Below are 14,732 nucleotides of genomic sequence, written 5' to 3'. Positions count from 1 at the left end.
TTTTTTAAATTATGACAACAGCTAATTTGCAACCGAAAGGTGAGTGGACGACGTCTGTCGGGCCAGCTAGTAAACAATATAGGCCCCTAATATGAGTTTATAGATGTGATTGTAGTAAGATGTCTTAATACAATTATTCTTTCCTGAATCAAGAGTTATTTTCTTTAATTTCAACATGGCAAACCTCAAATAAAATTCAAAATTGTTTCACCCGCTCGAGGCACTCAAAGGTCGATACAGAAAATAACTGATGATAAAGTTAAATAATACAGGACAGTTACATTTAGTATAACTATTGCTCTGCCCGTAATTCACAACGAGAGAGAGAACACAGAGATGATATTGTGGTCCCTCACTGTCTAATCCAATGCAAACTGCTGGATGATTAGGCGTTATTCTTCATGTAAATAAATTTAATTAATGTCCATATCATAAGGAAAAACACTACCTATACAGATGAATTATTTTTACAATTGAAACACATAAGGCTCCTTTCAAACTTTTAACCAAACGGTTCTTGTTTCACGTAAAAAATTTAGGAAACATTCAAATGCTACAATAATTACTGTTTTTTTTTATTCAGAAAACTTAGCTAAAATGTAAACAACTCATGTAGCCTATACAGAATTAAAAAAATTTAACACAGTAAATACCATCCCAAATCATAAGAATAACGTGCTGTAACTTATTATGGTGCAATATGACAAACAATTATAAGGTTAACTCAGGAAAAGTAAACAAACAATTGTAAACCAAAACAAATGTAATGTAAAGCTGTGGCATCTTTAATATTTTTAATGTGATTTGAAACAACCCTTTAATTTAGCTTTCTACCCTTAGGGAAGGGTAAGTCAAAAAGCCAAGATTTTTCAGGGGAGTTTCTCATCAAGACAGACCAACACATTTTTCATTCTGTTATTACCTTATTACCTTATTACCATCTTCTTGGCCGTTGACCCATCGTATAATGGGAATAGGCTGTGTCTGCGTAAAAAACTACTTATTTATTTCCGCACATATGTATAAGACTCGCAAGTTTAAAATATGTAAAAAAACATAATTTTAGTACTCATGGCGGTCGCTATGTTCTACTTCAGCTCATCCAAACTACCTTCCAGGAATTCCTTTGTTGAGAAGTAGGGATTTTTACGGAAAAAATTTCCTGTGGTGGTTTTAAACTTTCTGCTGGCGAGGGTCTTAGTGGCAGCTGGGAGTTTGTTGAAGAAACGGATGGCGCTTCCAGGGAATAAGTCCCTATTTCTACTGAGGCGAGTGCGAGGAACATCTAGTTGATTTCGGCCTCTTGTATTGTAGTTGTGAATGTCAGCCCTGGCCACCAGGCCCAGTTCATTGTTCTTGATTTCCTGCATGCATGCCCATATGTAGTGGCTATAGATGGTCAAGATGCCCAGGTTTTTGAAGATGGGTTTGCTATGCTCATGGCGATGGCTGCTTGTTATAATGCGCACAGCTTTCTTCTGGAGCTTCAAAACTCTGGCTGCCCCAGCAGCGTGTCCCCAGAGATGTATGCCATAAGAGATATGACAATGAAACATAGCATAGTACACCATAACCAGGTAGGAATCTGTAACACACTTCTTCAATCTCCTCAGTAGAAATATGACACGAGCCAGCTTAGTGCATACATGTTTGACGTGATCGCTCCAGTCCAGTGTTGAGTCAAGGTAGAAACCCAATAGTTTAACACTCCCACCGATGTTGTTTGGGGTGCGTGACAGAGTGCAAGTCAACCAGTTTGTCTTGGTCTCATTTAGTTGCAGTTTGTTTGCCCTGAACCACAGCTCCACATCTTTCAGATAATTTTTCGCCAGTTCCTCTGCAAGGAGCGGTGTTTTCCCTCTGGTATACAAGGTAGTATCGTCAGCAAACAGCACAAGATTTCCATGCCACCCCAAGTCGTTAATAGCAATCAGGAAGAGAAGTGGCCCGAGAACTGAGCCCTGAGGGACTCCGTGCAGAACCTCCCTTTCTGCGGATTTTGCACCCTTTAAGTCAACTACTTGTCTTCTGTCACTTAAGTAGCTACTAAGCATGGAGAGAGCTTTACCTCTGACACCAAAAGCGAAAAGCTTATCAACAAGGATTCCATGGGGAACACAGTCGAACGCTCGACTCAGATCACACAGTGTAAGAGATACTGAGTCGCTGTCTTCAAAAGCGTTTGCGATTTCATCAGCAATGACTGAAACTGCTCCAGTAGTAGACCTGCCCCTCCGAAAACCGTGCTGCGAGTCACTAAAAAGGTTGTTTGACTCAAAGTAATTGCAGGTTTGTTCCTTTATTACTATCTCGAGAACCTTGCCGAGGACAGGTACCAAAGAGATAGGCCTATAGCTAGCCAGAATGTCGGGGTCTCCCTTTTTGTATATAGGCACTGTCCGTGCGATCTTCATGAGTGCCGGAAAAAAACCCTGCTGCAGGCTGTCATTGATAGCTAGGGTGAGGGGTGCAATGATGACATCCGCTACTTCCTTAAGGAGCTTGGTAGACCACCCATAGTAATCGCGGCTCACGGTGCTCTTAAGCCCACTTATAATCTTCCGGACCTTTTCTTCATTTACTTTAGTCCATACGGTCTTACTAAGGTCGGGCTGAAACTCCGGCATCCGATCTTTCAAAATGTCCAAAGGGTCAGAGGGAGCATCAGGGATACTGGTAACTATGTCTGAGACTGATGAAATAAAGAAGTTGTTAAATTCATCGGGACTTGCAGCACAGCGCATTCCTGGTGTGGGCGGCTTGACTGAGTTTATGACATCCCAGGCAGCTTTACATTGGTTGTTGGAATTTTCGATGAATTTGACATTACCTGCTCTTTTCGCCTCTTCAACTCTTTTATTATACAGCTTCTTAGCTAACAGATACCTAGCCTCGTCTCCCCTGGCACGTAGCATCAGCATAAACTCCTTGAGTCTACTAAGAGTTGGAGTGTACCAATCGGATATGCGAGGTCCTACGCTTTTCTTTGGTTTAGGCCTACCCGTCTTACTCAGGGTTGCTGCCCGCTTCTCCTTTACTGGGAACACTGTATCCAGGGCTTCCTGAAGGTGGCTAAAAAAGGAATCGAAACAACTCTCACCCTGTGGTCTACTAGCTATTATGTCATCCCAGGCAATTTCATTTAGAGCAGTCTTAAAGCGAAGAATCCGTAAGGGGTCATTCAAGCCAGTGCGTATGTCGCACTTATAATTTTTCATCCACGCATGAGGCGGGGTACTAGTCACAGATTGAGGAGTTACATCCATTAGGATGGCGTCATGATCAGAAATCATGGGTATGACTACCCTTGTCACATAATTACTCTGGTCCATATTAGTTAAAATATTGTCAATACACGACATCCCTCGAGTTGGCAGGGTGTTTGTTATAAAAAATCCACACTGGCTTATTAGATTCCTAAAGAAGTCTTCATCACAAGAAGAATCTATTACATTTACATTAAAATCTCCACACATAATGACATTTACATGTTAGGGTCCAATGGGTCTTGAATGGTTGATTCAAGTATGCGGTTGATAGCTGTGTGGCTTACTGTTTTCTCTGTTCCTTATTAGCTTAATTAAGTAAGATTTCAAACATTTCTGGAGGAGATAATAATATTTCAATATTGGCTAAAAAATGTTCAATATAGAAAAATATTAGAGATTTGCGGATAGTGAAATTTCAATTTGGATCGGATAGTTAAGGTCCGGATTGAATCAAATGGACATTTAGATGCTTGAGATGCTTGATACTAGGTCTTTTTCCAAGCCATAGTTCGTACGGGGTTTTGTCAGCTTCTGCAGAAGGGCCGGTGTGGTTGAGGATGTAAGCAGCACAGTTGATCAGTTCTGCCCATAAGCCTTGAGGAAGGGACTCATGGCAGTGCATCAGAGCACGAGCTGTTTCCACGATTGTTCGATTTTCCCTCTCACTGCAACCGTTCTGCTCCGGTGTGTAGGGCATCGTCAGGGTGTGCTTAATTCCTCTGTTCTGCAACATACTCTTAACTACGCCGTTATCAAACTCTCCGCCATTGTCAGTCACCATTTCTTTAACTACATGTCCAGTAATTTTTGCTACTTCCAGAAATAGTTTCAGTTTTTCAGAAACTTCAGATTTTTCCTTCATGAAGTGAACATGTCGATACCTGGAATAGTCATCTTTAAACAAAACATAGTACTTGTAGCCTGACATTGAAGACTGGAAAGGTCCACACACGTCCGTATGAATTCGTTCCCCAGGTGTTATGGCTCGTTCTCTTGTGCCAAATTTCAACCTGTGAGTCTTTCCATAGACGCAGCCTTCACATAACTCTTTATCCCCAGTTAGTTTTATTCCCAGCTCTCTCTCAATGGTCGCTTTCACATGTTTCGTGTTTTGATGCCCCATCCGCTCATGATACACCTGTAGAAGATTGTCATTATTGGTTAGTAAGTTTACTTCGATAGGCTCGCTTGGTTTTACAGTTTGAACCTTCAGCTTATGCAGACCTCCTTTTCTGCATCGTTAACCCACCAAGACAACTTCTCCATTCACCTCAAGTTGACATGTTTCCGTTGTTGACGTGAACTGACTTTGTAAATGCAAGTCCTGAGATGCAAGTACTGAAAATAAATTCCTTTTTATTCCCGGTACATACCACACGTTCTCTAGTGTGACTCTCTTAGGCTTCCCATTTACCTCCACTTCAAGTTCAATGGTTCCTTTTCCCAGCGCATTGATGGACTCTCCATTGGCTGCCATCACTGACTCCTGGTTGACGAATGGCTGAAACTTCTGAAACAAGTCTTCTCTATGCAAGACATGATTTGTGGCACCGTTGTTTACATACCAGCAGTCACTGTTGTTTTCAGTCATCATTACATCAACTGACAAAGTCATATTTGAACTAGGTTTACTATCCTCTGTTACTTTGGAAGTGGGTGGTTTAGGCGGCCTCCCATCTGCTTTCCACTTTGTACACTGCCTAACTTTGTGCCCTATCTTTTGACAATAATGACATGTGACTTTCTTATTAGTTCCCTTAGTTTCTAAACTAGCTTTGTTTTTGGTTCTAGTTTCAGATTTTACCCATAACGCTTCTTGACCCTGAAAGTTACGCCCTAATGCTTTTTCGTATGCACACAGTTGAGTGGTTAGGTTTTCAATAGTCCTTTCAGACTTTGCCATCATCATCCAACTAGACTTGAACGCAAAATAGTCCTCAGGAAGCATTCCCAAGATTTTACAGATCAAAAACAAATCTGGTAAAACAAATTTGTTGTCCCCTTCTTTAGATATTTCAAGTTTCAAACTATTCCATGAGTTCTTAAGCTTAGATAGGTTACCAGAAATATCAATGCTAGGATCCCGATTGAAACTTAAAAATTCTTGGCATATTTCGTAGGCTTTGTCCTCAGACATTCCATCAAACAACCTATGCAGCTCTAGCCACACGTCTCTTGCATTTGTAAAACGCATTACTTTTTCTAGGGTTACATCTGACAGATTGGTAGTAATAATTTTCATAGCTGTACTGTCAACCTTCCTGAACTTATCTAAATCTGCCTCATACTCAGCTACCTCTGCTGTTGACGGATCTTCTTTCTGTGTAGGCGCTTGTAGATTTCCCTCTATGACATCCATTACTCCAGACTGACTCCTCAGCAGACTACTAACCTTGAACTTCCAGGTAGCCCAATTATCTTTCCCATTTAGAAGTCCAATTTGCACTTTTGTAAACTCCATATTTTTATTTAACCTTTTCCAGTAAATAATATGTTACAAAAAGCAATAAATACTTCACTATCAACAGTTTGTTATATTAACGAAACCAAAGCTCTGCTACCATGTTGAAATTAAAGAAAATAACTGTTGATTCAGGAAAGAATAAATGTATTAAGATATCTTGCTACACTCACATCTATAAACTCATATTAGGGGCCTATATTGTTTATATGACAAAGCTACTGCGTTAATAATAATAGTACAGCTGTAAAAAAAAAAAAAAAAAAAAAAAAAAAAAAAAAAAAAATTAGAGGAAAATTATTGAAATAACAGATAATCACATATCTTAACATGCCAGGCCTACATGTGGTGTTTTGCAGGAATGCCGGCCATTTCTCCACATGAATGTAGGTGTTTAGGGAAATCGTCATACAATACTTATTTATTAACATTTTTTGACCTAAATTTGTTTTGTTTTGTAGATTATTAGATCGTGCATTGAAAAATACTAATTTTAGTTGGGGGTTTCATGAGTTAAAATAAAATATATTCATGGACAACACAGAAATAGTTTGAGTTAAAATAACATAATTTAAAATCATTCATTGACATTCAATTTTACATTCATTTTAAAGAGCACTAAAAACTAAAGAGAAATCATGTATAACAAATATATTTATTTTATATGCCTACAAAAAAAATTTCAAATTAACTACAAAGAGGTCTCGAAAAATTCTAGGCCCTTCCCAGCAAACAACCTAATTCATGCTCTAAGACTGTTGTTACAGACAAAACTATATCATTTTACATTTAACTGTATTTTATGTTATTATTATAATTCAAATTACTATTAAAATACTATTAGAAGCCATGCACAAAATAAACAAACAGTCAAAATTAAATCACACACCTATAGGCCTAAGTTACCAAGGCCAGTTAACGGTTCACTTTATGTGATTAGCCAAAAACTATCAGTAAAACTCACACGTAAACAGTAGAAACAACAACAAACAAACCAGCTGTGTAAATCCGTTTACTATTGCGTAATGGTTTTTGATTGGTTGACCACATTTATCAGCTCCTTTGTACAGTAAAAGAGCAAAATAGTTGTTGCCAACCTCCTTCTGTCGCATTTAGTGTGATTTGTTTTATTGAAATGTGATACTGTATAAAGTGATTTTCTGAGAGTCTCACTCTGGGACTCAAGCTTCGACAATGGTGCGTCTCGGAGCGAGACTCGTCGGCACTCAAAGGGTTATTCTATTGAAATGCATTGTCAATTCTAGCAATATTGTGCATTGTAGTTGCTGAACTGGTTTATTGTCTATTATGGGTTTACAGCTAGCTTACATTTTTTAGCTAGCTCACAGAAAAAATATCAGTGTTATGTATTGTGTTCCTATTAGCCCATGCACTCTAAATTTTCTCAGGTAAGCTATCTGAAAACTTTTGAACATATAGACAAATTTTCATTGTATTGAATTTTAGCCTCCTGATCGCATTTAAATACTAAATAATTGTTGTAAATACCTGCATTTATGCGATCAATGTGTTGCTAAATTGCAATCGGTTTTGACTCTCAAAGGAGTCATTGTCGGGCCTGTAGAGATGTCTTCTTGCTTCATTCAAAGGTCGTCAATTTATAATAAATACATTTAACACGCGCCCGTACACGAACATAAAAACGAACAATTAGTCTAGACATAACCCCCACCCGATCACGCCGTGTCCCGTTACCATTCTAGTATTACCCTTTGTTTTAACCCTAAATGTTCGTTTTAATGTTTGTGTACGTGTGCGTGTTAAATGTATTTATTCATTATGAATTGACGACCTTCGAATGAAGCAAGAAGACATCTCTACTGGCGCGACGATGAGTCTTGTGAGTCAAAACCGGTTGCAATTTAGCAACACATTGATCGCATAAATGCAGGTATTTACACCAATTATTTAGTACACATTTTCAAAATTTTGAATTACTTTTGAACTTTTTACAGAAACCAATGAAATCCCAAAAGATGGAAACAACAACGACCTGTGTGTATTGTGTGAATTTGTCATGAAAACTATTGAAAAGGACCTGCAGGATAACAAAACTGAAGTAAGTTTAGTTTTTAATTTTTTGAACAATTATGTTACTAAGGCTTAATTTATCTACAGTAAATATGTGATCACAGTACAAAAGAGTACAGTAGTTTTGCATTTTTTTAAGTTGTGTCCAGTTTTTTTGAAACATTATACTTATTTGAAAATAAAAATTTTTAAATCTAAGTCTTGTTAAGGAAATTGACAGGAAAGCAAGTTTACCTTTAAATAAGTCCATAGAGACACATACACATCATAGTGGCTGAAAAAGTGGTCTGTGACCATGACAATTTCTACTTCTGTGGTGTTTATGACTTATGTGTCTCTATAGACTTAATTAAAGGTAAGCCTGCTTTCTTGTCAATTTCCTTCAGTTACTGTCAAATGCCCTTTCATTTAATCAGTTAAATCTTAAGTCTTTTTGATTACAACTTTAAGCCTATCCTGAGGGTTTTTACTCTGAAATACAGGGCAACTAGGGCCTATATATTTTGTGATTTTCATTACAGCAGAAACAATTCAAATAATTTAAAGTATTAACAATCATACATAAATGAAACTTGGGTTTGGAGAGAAAGGGCTTATTGCCTGAGAATAGGTGTGAGAAAGGATAGGATAAGCATGCTTACCTTAAGAAATGTAGGCATCCCACTTCATTCACTACAGAACACAGAAGAAAAAGTAAAACAAAACAAACACTGGATATTTCGAGGCCACTGGCCCCTTTCTCAACATGGAGAGTCACATTAGATATTTGGAGTCTTTCACTGGTAAGGAAGCAGTCTTAGTACCAGTGAAAGACTCCAAATATCTAATGTGACTCTCCATGTTGAGAAAGGGGCCAGTGGCCTCGAAATATCCAGTGTTTGTTTTGTTTTGTGTTTTCTTCTGTGTTCTGTAGTGAATGAAGTGGGATGCCTACATTTCTTAAGGTAAGCCTGCTTATCCTATCCTTTCTCACACCTATAAATGAAACTTGGTGAGGGTTGGAGTGGTGCTGCTTGTTGACTGTGACATAGAGAGGCATCTTCAATGTTGTTACAGAAATCTTCGAGAAATTTGATTATTTCACTTCCTTTAGGAAATTCAGGAGAGTTTATGCATTTAGATTAAATTTTTGACAGAGATAGGAATTCAGGACTACAGTCTACAGGAAAACTACTAATACAGGACAGTATTTAAATTTTCACTCTGATAGCCTAAATAACGTAAAGATTCGGGTAGCCCAAGGCTTATTTTACAGAGCATTTAAAGTACCATCAGATGGAGGTACTTTAAATGCTCCATCACATTGCTCCATCACATTGCAGTCAGATGAAGCTGCAAGGGATAAAGAGATAGAAATAATAATCAAAGAAGAATTAAAATACCCCCGCCGCAGCAAACCTGCAGACTAAGCGAAGTTCCATTTGCCTGATTGGATTTACTCTAAAATGTCTCCTTAAAAATATCACTTTTTCCCTATTTAAATAGAATTAGTTTAACGATTACTTAGGTTTGCTGCAATAGGGAGGGTAAAAGGTTTTTTTTTGTAAAATATTAATAGTTAACAATATATGCATTTTTCAAATTTGATCAAAATATATTCATAAACAAGCAAACAACAACAGTTTACATATTCTCCATACTCAGTGCTACAACCAGTACTACAAACCTCAAACATATTACAGTGTACAGTGCTACAAAGTTTGATTTGAGAAGAGGTTGAGAACAAAATTGAATCAATAATAAATTAACTGTGACATCTACTATCCTGTATACACCTACAAGAAAAGCTTTCCCTTCCAACTTAGTTTTGAAATAATTCAAACAAGTTAATTTGTAAAAAAGATTATAAATCATAGTTTATTTACCTAATATGTTGTTATCAGAGGCTGACGATGGTTTTTGATAAAAACCTGAAATATACCCCTTTCTTTGTATTGTATTGTATTGTGTATCATTTTAAATCAAAACTCTTTATTGTCTTTCAGCTCTGCAAAAGCAATTTACATTGTCAAAAATCGGATCGGATACTGTACTGCTGTATATTCTCATTTACGTATAATAAACAATTTAAAATGTATAAAGATGGTAGGGTTAGGATATTTAAGGCCTTAAAATCTGCTCAGCAATCGTCCCTGGGCTTTGTTCCTTTAGTGCACCTAACTGCTTTCCTTTGCCATTTAAAAACCGTTTTGGCTCCTACAGAGTTACCCCATAAGAGAACGAGAACACCATATTGTAGGTGAGAATGGATAAATGCATAATAAAAATTTAGAATAATTTGTTCACTAACTCTGTTCACAACTTCTAATTGGGAGATTAGTGTCCATTGGAATTAGTATCAACCTTTCTTGAAGCTGAGATTAGAGCAATAGGGTCCCTTGCACTTTGTCCGCTAAGTAAACTGTTATTATTCAGCTGTAAACAAGCATAGTTTATAAAACTATAATTTAAAACATTTATATCAACTTGAACAGAATTTTCCATCTTAGAATCTCTTATTACGTTCTTTATTACATTCCAAGCAGCCCTAACTTTATTTTTTGAATTTGCAATGTACTCATCATTAACTTTTGCTCATAAAACTTTATTTCATGGCTATAACTTTTTCTCATCCTTAAATAATTTAATCTATTTTGTTCACTTAAGTGAGACTTGTCCTTATACATGAAAAGCATTATTCTTATCCTTTGGAGGTGATCAGCTTACCACTTAGAGATATGTTGAGATGCATGCTTGACACTGTCTTTATTGTTTATTTTAGTAACTATAGGACAGTTTGGTTCAAAAATTAATTTTAAATGGTTAATAAAATCAAATAAATAGTAAATTCTTACCTTAGCAATCCTTATTGAATGAACGAAGTGAATTCTCATACATGACAAAATGCATCTCTTTGGGACGCAATAGCCTTAGAAATACTATGTATATCCAACTTGAAGTGTTGCACAAAGATTTTATAGCATAATATCTTGAGAATATCAGTTGTTGAAGAATATTTATTCTGTAATAATTATAAAATCTTAAAAAAACCATTTTAATTTTCCCCCATAAGAATAACATTAAGAGCTACCTTCTTCTTCTATTTTTTTGTTTACATTTTACAAGCAACAATTTTGTCGTATATTTGAGACACAGAGAACGACCAAAGTCTCTTGTTTCTTCTGTCCATGGAGTATACAGGTCTGCTTAAGAAATCTTTGAATCTTTCATTCTACGGTTTCTAAAAAAATAACAATTGGTCTACTAAAAGAAATGGGGAATTTAAAAGATATCCACATATGACATAAGTTTATTGAAATCAATGAAAATATATAGTTAATTTTTTTTAAGTTTTTACAAGTTGAAGTCGTTACAGTGTCGTGTCACGTGTCAGTCAGTGTCGTCAGTAGCCATGGTATGGTTGTTTTGTAGGTTATGTTATTGTTATTGTAAGACCAGTGACCACAGACGTTGGTAACTGAGTTGGAGCTATTCATTATGTTAATTTTCAATATTAAAATTACAGCTTAACTAGATCTATTAGTAAGTTATTGCCTTTTCAAACATTTTTCTTTTTGTCGGATCTTGGTTGTCTGCTGTTATCCGGTAGGTAGGCCTAGGTAAGAGCTCTCTGAGTGATTGATGAAGGTTTAGGGGTTTGTTTTACTTTTAAGTCCATCTAGACCTACTCAGCCTCCCTAAGACTAATAAGCATAACTTAGTAAAATTCTCTTTGGGTAGGGTTTATTTCTTTAGTTAACTTACAGTTCCGCAGAGGACCTGCGAATGCAATTTATATCTTAATCGGTTGAAATGGATAAGTTAGTTTAAAACTCTCTTTAGGTACGGTAGGGTAAGTTAACTTAAGTTCCGCAAAGGACCTACGAATGCAATTTATATTTAATCGGTTGAAATGCATAAGTTAGTTTTAAGTTAAAACTCTCTTTGGGTAGGGTAAGTTAACTTTAAGTTCCGCTGAGGACCTGCGAATGCAATTTATATTGTAATCGGTTGAAATGGATAAGTTAGTTTAAAACTCTCTTTGGGTACGGTAGGGTAAGTTAACTTAAGTTCCGCAAAGGACCTACAAATGCAATTTATATTTAATCGGTTGAAATGCACAAGTTAGTTTAAAACTCTCTTTGGTTAGGGTGAGTTAACTTACAGTTCCGCAGAGGACCTGTAAATGTGATTTATAACTTAGGCCTATCTTATTCGGTTGTAATATTGATAACTTTTGTAGCGATTATTATTCGGTTTAAAAACTTATATCGCTAAGTACCTACTAAAAATTGTTGCTGCACTTAAGTAAGTTAAAATATCTGTCCTACACTCATTCAAATGAATATATCAATTATTTCTTATGTAGGGCCTACCGGTACTTCATTTTATATATCAAGTTTGGTTAGCCTAACCTAATTAACCGAATAAAATAATCAATATACTTAGGCCTATTGATAATTTGCATTCGAATGAGTGTAGGACAGATGCTAAAGTGCAGCCAAAAATGTTCCCAATTTAAACATTGAATCGAGTTATAAACTGTATTGCTGTGTAAGTTTGTATTGCTGTTAAATTAATGTAAACATCTATCTGAGTTAAGTGAATTAGAGTTTTTATTGATGTTTTGTAAATGAAACTAGGCCTAACTTCACTAAGTAAGTTATTGAATAAAAAACAAAATATATTTTATGAAAGTTAACTTAAAAATACAGAAACAATAACCAAAACTTATTGATATGATTAGTTATGAGACTAGACCTCATAAATCAACTTAGGGTTCCGAAATGTAGTAATTTCTTTCTTTTTTAGACATAAAAATTTACAAAAATGATCAAAAAGAAACAACTTTATTAGGCTATTTTAAGTTAAATGTTTTTGTTATCTTAAGCCTATTTTTGAAGCAAATTTCCCATTATACGGAATAAGCAAAATGCTGTAGTACTCATGGTAAGACCTGAGACATGCACCCGGACCGATTTGCTTTGTCATTCTGAGGTCCCTAGAGGCCAAAAACACCATTCGTTCGAATTCATTTTTATGTGTGTCCGTTAACACGATAACTCAAGGCAAAAATGATCCACTTTGATGAAATATGGTATGCATCTATTCGAACGAGTTCACGAACCAGCATGATCAAACTATGGGAACAGGGGTTATGGGGGTTTTATTGGGTGAAATTGGGGTTTTTCCTTTATTGACTCTGAAACATACAATTTTATTTACAAACAAATTAGTAGGCCTAAGTTTATACTAAAGCGTTATTATGGGCATAAAGGTTACAGAGAAAATTTAAAAAAACTAAATAAAAATATTCATTAGGCCTACTCATGGAGAATAAACATACAAAAACACTTTTTTAGTTTTACCGTACCCTCCCGATTGCAGCAAACCTAAGTAGACTCACTAAACCAATGTTATTTAAATAGGGAATAAGCCTACTGTAACATAATTGTGATATTTTAAGGAGCTATTTAAGAGTAAATCCAATCAGGCAAATGGAAATTCACTTAATCTGCAGGTTTTCTGCGGTGGGGGTTATTTAAATCATAGGCTTATGGGAAATAGTTATTTGGGAAATGTTTTGGCACTAGCTATAGGCGAGTATGGAAAGTATTTCGAGTGCATGAAAGGCAGTTTGCATACACATTACACATTATATATTTCCTACAGTAACTAGGCTATAAAGCATAAATGATTAGTCTTTCAATCACTGTGCCACACGTTTTTAGGTTCACAGAGGATACACATCCGGTAACCGGACATAGATTAGGCGTCCGGCAGTGACGACACTGGGTTGTGGGGGCCCGGAACGCCATTTCCACAACGATACGATGTACTGCCATCGGTGTTCGTGGTGTAGTGGATAGAGTGCTCGGCTGATATGCAAGAGGTCCCTGGCTCGAATCCCATTGGTAACTTTAACTTTTTGTCAAAGATTTAGCTTAGAATGCAATTTTCTTCTTAACTGTTCATCTTTAGTTAGAATTTTTGTCATTTATAATTGTATTTTATAAACAGAATTTTACCTTCATTAGATTTTTTCATTCTCAGCAAGTTTGGTTGGTTAGGTTATGTTATGACAGTAACTGCCGGATGCCTAATCCACGTCCGGTTACTGGACGCTTATCTTCTGCGTTTTATGTTATGTTAAATCAAATCCAAAAATTGAACGAAATGGGAAAAACATGCACGCTGCACTAGCTGATCGTAATCGCAATATTTTTAAGTGTTGCCCACTTATTTTCAAGCGTACACGCTGTTTTGTGTTGTTTGGTTGGAATAGGCTACTGGTGTGTGGCAACAAAAAAAGTGTGGCAAGTTAGATGTAGTAATCCTAAGCAGCTTTCTGTGCTATAATCAGAGCAAGGAAGGCAACTTTGTCAGGTGACTGTAGGAAAATTAAATTTGATGCAATATTAATATTGAACCGAATTATAACTTAATCGATTTAGGGTGTATTGATATTTAATCCAATGATAAGTATTGCAGATTCTCTGTGGAACTGTACCCTTCTCTTTGAATCCAATTTAATTTGGCTTTAGCATCGATAGTTGGAGCTTAATTTGGATTTAAACAATGCAGGCACTATCCTAACTGATTAAAAAGTTATAAGTTAAGTTGGGAAAATAGCATAGGTTAGGTATAGGGATCCCTTTATGGAACCTTACAGTAGGTGCAGGCTTTAAGCGTCCGTAATTCACCTAAGTTGATAAAAATTCATGTGACGAGAGTTACAAAAAAATTTACCACAGAATTCCACATTACCTATTTCTTGGTTTTAAACTGGCTTGTATCACCATGAATATATAGGCTACACAGCCTACATGTTTCATATTAAACTTGATCCTGATATTATTATACGGTAAGCTTACTGATGGATGGGGAAAAGAGAAAATGAGTCGTTTGCTGATTATTCCTGCTGGGTCTAAATAAGCGATTCTAAGTAGTACCTATTGTTAATTTTTAAT

General features: G+C 36.2%; 1 protein-coding gene across 3 annotated transcripts in view; it reads left to right on the top strand.

The window, feature by feature from the left end:
* LOC128983566 (prosaposin) overlaps positions 1 to 14,732 on the top strand; it is a 207,501-nt gene that overhangs the window by 148,771 nt on the left and 43,998 nt on the right. For all 3 annotated transcript variants that reach the window (XM_054402884.1, XM_054402883.1, XM_054402885.1), the window contains exon 14: positions 7,707 to 7,810. In XM_054402884.1, the coding sequence (XP_054258859.1) occupies positions 7,707 to 7,810 (104 nt within the window). The remainder of the gene's footprint in view (positions 1 to 7,706; positions 7,811 to 14,732) is intronic.

The sequence above is a fragment of the Macrosteles quadrilineatus genome, unplaced genomic scaffold, assembly GCF_028750875.1.
Source record: "Macrosteles quadrilineatus isolate MER2022 unplaced genomic scaffold, UCM_ALF_1.0 Scaffold_1__1_contigs__length_201487025, whole genome shotgun sequence".
Lineage (NCBI taxonomy): Eukaryota > Metazoa > Arthropoda > Insecta > Hemiptera > Cicadellidae > Macrosteles > Macrosteles quadrilineatus.
Note: the sequence above shows the minus strand (reverse complement) of the source record. Positions and strands in the feature narration are given on the sequence as shown.